At 38.2% G+C, this 8,160-nt stretch overlaps 1 protein-coding gene across 1 annotated transcript; it reads left to right on the forward strand.

Annotated features, from left to right (window-relative positions):
* Positions 1 to 2,172: 2,172 nt before the first annotated feature.
* LOC145793555 (polyadenylate-binding protein 8-like) lies at positions 2,173 to 2,550 on the forward strand. Its single transcript, XM_082876406.1, has one exon. The coding sequence runs from the start codon at positions 2,173 to 2,175 to the stop codon at positions 2,548 to 2,550; it is 378 nt and encodes a 125-aa protein (XP_082732532.1).
* Positions 2,551 to 8,160: the final 5,610 nt, after the last annotated feature.

An 8,160-nucleotide genomic window follows, 5' to 3' on the forward strand; every position in this document is an offset into this window, starting at 1 on the left:
AAATTAATTATTAATTATTTATTTGAAATTATGCCTAACACTATTACGCTAGTGTGTGTGTATATATATATTATAACACTTTAATTATGTGTTTCTTTGTGCAAAAAAGCTAGGATTCAAAAATGGATATGTGTAGTGGAGATTGAATTGATGAAATGTAAAATCCACATATGAAATAAATCTGAGCCATTGATGTGAAATTTTGAATAATTTCTGAGTCGGTATGTTTGGATTCGCAACATTTCTATTTTTTTATGATTATATAAATAATTATTTTCCTTCTCACATGGAACGCTTTTTGACACCTTTTCAATAAAAAAAAGCAGTGTACTCAAAAAAAAAAAAAAAAAAAAAAAAAAGAAAAGAAAAGAAAAGAAGCAGAGAACCTAGTTCCCAAACAAATTAAAATGTCGGAGAATTGCAGTTTGTACACACCAAAAGTCCACCAACACTTCGCCAAGCATATTGTAAGATGAAGATTCCCCTAAAAAAATGACATGCACATGCAATATGGTACTATCTTGGTATGAATTTGATTCAAAATGTGATTTACATTTCTTTTTCAGATTTGACCTTTTTTTTTGGGTTAAAAGATTGAAACATAGAAGTATCATTTGTGTGTGGAATAGCATTGATGCTGTTTTTCGCCTTAAGCTTCACCCTTTTATTAATGTAATAGTGTGTATAACTTGTATTTTATCTTGCATTAATAATATTTTTAGGTTTTAGGCTTGACATAAAAATGAAATCTTAGGCCCCAAGGTCTATGGACAATTGAGGCATTTGACGATGCAATTTTATTTTGAAAATTTTGAAGACTCAGATAATATGTCAACTTACTTAGATATATATCATTTGTGTGTGAAATACCATTCATTTTAAAGTCATGCAGGCTCAGCGCTAGCCGCTAGCCCATCGCGAGCGAGGCTCTCATTCACCCGCTTGAGATTCCATATGTTTTGAAGGTCTTAAAATTTTATTTTCTTTCATATTTGTCAAAAGGTTTCATTGGGTAAAAAAAAAAATATCCTTGCTAACCAGAGACCATCCAAATTAAAAAGACCATGTCTAAATGCTAAACAAAATTAAAAACCGTCTTTGTATCCATAAAAAAATGAGTTATCCTTAGGCCTAAAAGCTTAATAAAGCGCTTTTTGTCCAAAAGGGCCAAAAAAAAAAAAAAAAAAATGATATAAAGGCCCAACAAAAATTAAATGAAAAATTACCATTCAGGGTAGATTTTGAAAAATTATTACATATTGGTGAAAATTTTTATAATTTTAATTATTAATATGTATAATGTTTATTATTTTTTTGTAATTTTCTTTCCTAACACCACTGAGGTGTAATTTCCACCAAAAAAAAAAAAAAACCCTTTTGTCCAAATATCTCCAAATAAATTTGTTATTAATATTAGGCCGTCCAACCAAAAAAAAAAAGAAAAAAAAAAGCATCTCTCCTCATTTTGAGGATGTGTTATTGGAGAATTGAATTGACCATAACCATTCAATCAACATGGTAGAATGTACTATTATTATTATTATTCGAAAATGGACCGCAATGTCTATTGATTATTGAGTACAAAAGCATTTGGGAGACAAATTCCCCGAAAAGAAAGAGAAGTTGGTGCTTTCAATCTTGGATTCCAACTTAGAAAGAAAAATCCCCCCCCCCCCCCCCCCCCCCCCCCCCCCCCCAACACACACACACACGCGCACACACACAAACAATTGGGAAGCTTTGGAATTGAAATCTCAAGGAGAATGGCTCGTTTGGTGTATTTGTTAAAACAACTTATAAATTATAGATTGTGATTTTAATCATAAGTTGTTAATCTATTTGGTGTAACTGTTTGCATTATAGATTTAAATTGCTGAGTAGTGTTTGTTAAATAAGTTATGAAATAATTTTTTTTAATTATTTTTTATTTTTTGTTATTTATTACTTGCCTACATTTCTCATAAATAATAATAATAATAATCTATAGTCTATTTGGGTCTTTTTATATTTTTAAAAAAATAAAAAATAGAAAAATCTAAGAATATAACCATAAATTAATATATCCACAGCAGAAACTAATAATCACAAGTAAAGGGTGAGTAGATTCAGGATTCACTCTATCATTTGTTAAGAAGCTTGCTGCATTACTTATGAGCTTCCAGCATTCAGAGAATGGAGAGGCAACAGAAGTATGGAGCGGGAGCAGGGGGTTGGATGCCAGTACTGCGCAGACATGGAAGAAATGGTAAAGGTTTCTCAACGCCAAAAGTAGGAATGTATACACTGTTTGTGGATGACATACCAGACTCAATGGATCCAAAAGGGTTGTACGACATATTTACTAACTTTGGGGTGGTGAAGGATGTTTATATAGCGTTCAAGAGGAGGAAACAGGCAAGATCAAAATTTGGATTTGTCAGATACGACTGTCCAGTGGCGGCACAAATGGCAGTTCAGAAAGCAAACGGCCTGTGGTGTGATAACAAAGCATTGAAGGTAAAACCAGCAGACTTTGAGAAGGAACAGGGAGCTAAACCAAGGCTACCATAAGGCAAACAGGAAAGAAAGGCAGAGATGTCAAGTTATGCAAATGCTACTCGGGAAAATACAAAGAAATCATATGCCCAGGTGGTAGGTGAAGGGAGAAGGAGAGTATCTACAAGCTTAACCGTAAGAGCTTATGAAGAAGGTAATGGTTGGCTGTACGAGAGTATAATTGCTCGATTGAGAACGCAATGCTCGGAGGAGGATTTCAGGAAAGAATTAACCAAGAGGGAGGTGGGAAATATCAAAGTCAGAGCTGCAGGTGGAAGGGATCTAGTAATCTCATTTCAATCAGTCCAAGAGATGAAAGAAAAACTCATCATAATGAATGGTTGGATTAAGGAGTGGTGCGAATCGGTCAATGAATGGAAAAAAGGAATGGTCATTACACAGGAACGATGTGTATGGCTGAGCTGTTATGGAGTGCCATTAAATCTATGGAACAGTAAAACTTTTAGCAGTATAGGAACAACATGGGGCGAAGTTATTGAGTTGGATGAAGATACTCTTAATATGAAGAACTTACAATGTGGAAGGGTAAGAATCGTCACCACAGATATGGAATCTATCAATAGAACTGTGCAGTTAGATTGTCAAGGAATCCTATATCCAGTGAAAGTGTGCGAGGAACAGATTGTTACCAGGGTGGTGTTAACTAAGATATGCAAATGGCATAAGAACCATGATGAAGGTGATGGCTCCAGTTCGTATGAGCAAGAAGATGGACAGAGAGCAGAACAGAGGAACAAACGGGGTGAGGATGATGATGATGACGTGGATACCCAGCAAGATGCTGAGTTGGACAAAATGAGTAACATGGCAATTACAGAAAGGAGAAGTGCACAGGAAGACAGAGAAAAAGATTTAAATGTTTCACTGGTCGAGGAAACTGACAGCAACTTGGGAAGACCAAGTTCTGGGGGTACAAGAGCTGGCGTGATGATGAGGGCGGCGCATGCCGAGAAGCATGATGAACATCGGGGTAATCAAAAAGTTGATGGAGAGGTGAGTACTTCAGGCTTCATGAGAAGTATAAGTGGATCTATTCGTTACACACCTGGGTTGAATTTGGAAGTGGTTCTCAACAAGGCCCATGAACAAAATTGTGGTATGAGCCCTGTTACCGGTGTTGCTGTACAGCCCAAAAGCTATGACCCAAAACAGGTTATCAGTAACTTAATTTACCAAGCCCAAAATGTAGAGTTGGAACAGCCATACCAGATTGGCTCACGGGGAGAAGCATCAAAGACTAATCAGATAAGAAAAGCTTCAAGAAAGGAAAAAGCAAAAGGGGTTCCAGGTCACTATTTCAATGAGAAGGGCAGCCTCCAATTTGGAAAAAATAGGAAAAAAATGGCGATGAACTTGAAGAAAGGGGCGGTTTTCAGGTCAGCAGTAGCAGCAATTTCACTTTCCATGTCAAGTGAACCAAGAAGAAGAGTACTCAATGAGGCTGAAACAAATGCGCAGCTCAGCAAAGTCCTTGGGATGGACGGTAATGGTCAGGAAGAGGAGATTATAAGCAAACTTAATGAAGCTAAAACAAACCTGCAGCTTAGTAAGGTCCTCGGGATGGACTGCACAGGTAAAGAGGAGGAGATTATAAGCAAGTTAATGGAGTTGGAAGAGAGAGATATTGCAAAATTGAAGGAGAGGGAGGGCAATGTGAACTGAATAGCATCCCTAGGAGGTATAAGGAGTTATGGACATTTTGTAATGAAGCTATTATCTTGGAATGTCAGGGGATTGGGAAAGTCAATTAAAAGGAGGAGGATAAAAAAGGTGCTCCTGGACAATAAAGTTGACATGGTGTTGCTGCAAGAGACTAAGAAATCTGTGAGTAATGAAAAGTTAGCTTGGTCAATTTGGGCTGGAGAGATGATGGACTTTATGGCTGTGGACTCAACAGGAGCTGCTGGAGGTTTACTTTGTGTATGGAATCCAGAAGTGTTTCAAATTAAAGACTGTTGCTGCAATAAACACTTTATTCTCCTATCAGGTACGCTTTATTATAGCTTTCAGTGTGTAGTGGTGAATGTATATGGTCCTAATGATGCAATTAAAAGGAAGGAGGTATGGGATATTCTGTTAAAAATGAAATCTGTTTTCCCAAATCCTTGGTGTGTGGGGGGGGATTTCAATGAGATCCGGAGAATTTCAGAAAGAAAAGGGTGCTCTAGAATGGATAGGGGGATGAGAGAATTCAATGCAATGATTGACCAATTAGAGTTAATTGACTTACCAATGTTCGGGCGAAATTTCACCTAGAGTAATTCTCAGGATGGGGAAAGATGGAGTAGATTAGACAGATTTCTCCTTAACACAGACTGGGTGTGTAATTTTAACTTCAAATTGTGGGGTCTTCCTAGAAGGTTTTCAGATCATAGCCCTATCTTACTGATGGAGGATGAGAGGGATTGGGGTCCTAGACCCTTCAAATTCTGTAACAACCCTCATACTGTTTACTGATTAATGACCGAATGATTACCGTTAATCATTGATTACTGCGAAATGGAACTGATAATGACTGATAATTGAACTGACTAAAGTACTGAACTGACTGACCGAAATTGAAACTGAATTGAATGAATACATCTGTTTGAACTGCATTCTATCTGTTGATTGTTTATTTGATCTGTTCGTATTTTAGTGTTTAAACTGCTAATTGAAGGCCTTATCGGCGGCCGAATCTGAAACCGATTAGTGTTCTGTGACCCTCGTAATTTATGTGATTTTATTGTACAATTATCTGAAAATTGATTAGGTATGATTAAATTAGATTAAATAAGCTAATTAAAGAGTTGGACTTATTTACCGTTATGCCCTTGAGTGGGCCACTATCTCAAATACACACACTTGAGCCTTATACTTGAATCAAAACACATTTGCTCAGCCATTTCTTCTTGTTCTAGCCGAATTTAGAGAGAGAGAGTGAGAGTTGGTGTAGTTCTTGAGATTTGGTTTAAGCAACTTAGAGAATTGAAGGTTGATTGTTGCTTTGTGGTCCTACACTTGTAATTGAGGCTCTAGGTAAGAGAACTCAACCTTTATTGATGTGTTTGAGCTAGTTCTTGCATGATTCATGTTAATTTGAAGAGCTAAGTCATGATGTGGTTCATTAATGATGGATTGAAGATCATTTCTTGCATGCATGTTGGTATTGTTGCATTTTGAGGTTGATTACATGGACATTAGTGCATGCATGCTCATATTGTTGTTATAGACCATGTTTCCAACTGGTTTGAAAAGAAATGAGCTCATTTGATCAAGCTTTGGAGCTTTAATTTGGTTTAAAACTCATGCATGTCATGTTTGAAGATTGTTCTTGGAAAATGATTTGAAATTGGGTTTGAATTAAACACCCTTGGGCTTTGATTTCTCAAATTGAGCTTTGAATCATGTTATTCCATGTGTTTATAAGAGTTTTCCAGAAAATGAGCCCAAGAGGATCGGTTTTGATGCATTTAAACTTGAGTTTGAGCTTGGAGGTGCAATCTGGGTTTTCCAGATTTCGCACTTCCGCTCGAGCGGGGAAAGTTACGCTCGAGCGTGGAATCCGAGCAACCAGCATCTCTCTGCACTGTTTTACAGACCGCTCGAGCGGAGGATAGGGCGCTCGAGCGGAGTCATGTCTCAAGCTCGAGCGGGCGTCGAGCGGAGATTTCACCCATCCAGTACTTTTACAGTACGCTCGAGCGGTAAAGTTTACGCTCGAGCATGTACCTTTGTTGCATGTACGCTCGAGCGGGGAAACATGCGCTCGAGCGGGACTCTGTTTTTCTGAAAATGCTTTTAAATGTGCATTTTTGCATCCTCATCCCTTCCTAGGCATTCTTAGGCCTAGTTTAAGACATCTTGATGAGGATATCGTTGTAGAACACACCAAGGCAAATTAGGGATTAAGTTATGATATTTTCCCAACTGTGTAGCTTAGTGTGTGTCCAACCTGTGAACTGTGTAGGGTTGGCGACTGGAGAGACACGCTCTAGCATACTGTAGCCCAGAACTCTGTGAGTAACAATTGTGTAAAGATATGTTCAACTGACTATCTTTTGAATACTGAACTGAACTGTTTACTGAACTGGTATTATTTACTGAATGAATGTATGTCCTTTATTTCTGAACTGTACTGTGGCATCCTTAGTACCTACTGTTTACTGTTACTGTTACTGCGACAGAATTCTCTGTCGGTTCCCTCGTGGAGCCACTACTGTTTACTGACTGATGGCCATCATTACTGTTCGGTCTTTCAAGACCTACTGTTACTGTTATGCTAATGGATGTACCACATATGACTGTTTACTGTACTGAACGATTGAAATACTGATTGAATTGAACTGTTTTCATTACTGTAAGGACATTCATTCTAAACCTCTTTACGCTTTATGTTATTCACTGGGCTTTAGCTCACTGCTCATATATATATGTAGGTGTACAGGCACCAGACCGCAGCTAGAGGCGTCAGGGTTACTCCAGTTTTGTCAAGCCAGCCTTTGTGCCTCACTGCGAGGTTCCGAGTTGCCATGCTATGGCTTGGGGGTGTTTTGTCTGTTTTCCCCCCTTCTGTACTGTTTTACTGTTTTGTATAGACCGTACTGTTTTGTACAGACGGAATGTTTTCTGTACTGTTCTGTAGGATTGAGACCCTAGTTGAATGGATGTGAACATTGTACATACTGTTCTGTACTGTTCATGTGTGAATATATGAAAAGCCTTTTCGCATACAGACTGTCACAGCTCAATGGACACTATTTATTTACTGTATTGGCTTCCGCCAGGCCCTGTACTCTGTTTTACTGTATTACTGTTCAGCAGGCCTTCGGTAATCTCGGATTACTGGCCGGTTACGGTGCTAAACCCATAGGGCCGGGTTTGGGTCGTGACAAATTCATTAATGCATGGCTTCTTCATCCAGGCTTTATGAAGGTAGTGCAAAAATGTTGGGCAGAAACACCGGTAGATGGTTGGGCGGGATTCAAGTGCTTGTATAAATTGAAAGCTTTAAAAGCCACATTAAAGCAGTGGAATAATGAGGTCTTTGGTCATGTTGGTTTCAAGCTAAAACAAGTTGAAGAGGAATTACATAATCTGGACTTAATGGCTGAAGAAGGGTCATTATCACCATCTCAGGCTGCTAGAAGAAGGGAGGCTAAAGGGGAAGAATGGCAACTAAGTAAAATGGTGGAGTGGGTGTGGATGCAGAAATCAAGGCTGAATTGGGCAATTAAAGGTGATAGAAATACAAAATTTTTCCACATTATGGCTTGTAGTAGGAAGCACAGGAATGCCTTATGTTCTATTGTGATTAATGATTCTGTGGTGGAGAATCCTCAAGATGTTAGGGCTGAAGTGAAAAATTACTTTATTAACCACTTCTCAGATTCTTGGTCTAACAGACCAGGGCTGCTAGGTCCTTTTAACACCATTGGAGAAGATCAAAGCTCTGAATTTTTGGAATCAGTCTTTTCAGAATCTGAAGTGAAGGCAGCAATTAGGAATTGTGGGGGCAATAAGGCGCCTGGCCCAGATGGATTTAATTTTAACATGTTCCAAAAATGTTGGAATATTATTAAGGGTGATGTACTCCAATTTATGTCTGAATTTCACCAGAATGGG

The sequence above is a fragment of the Camellia sinensis genome, chromosome 6 (genome assembly GCF_055761805.1).
Source record: "Camellia sinensis isolate YWXY chromosome 6, ASM5576180v1, whole genome shotgun sequence".
In the NCBI taxonomy this organism is placed as follows: Eukaryota; Viridiplantae; Streptophyta; class Magnoliopsida; order Ericales; family Theaceae; genus Camellia; species Camellia sinensis.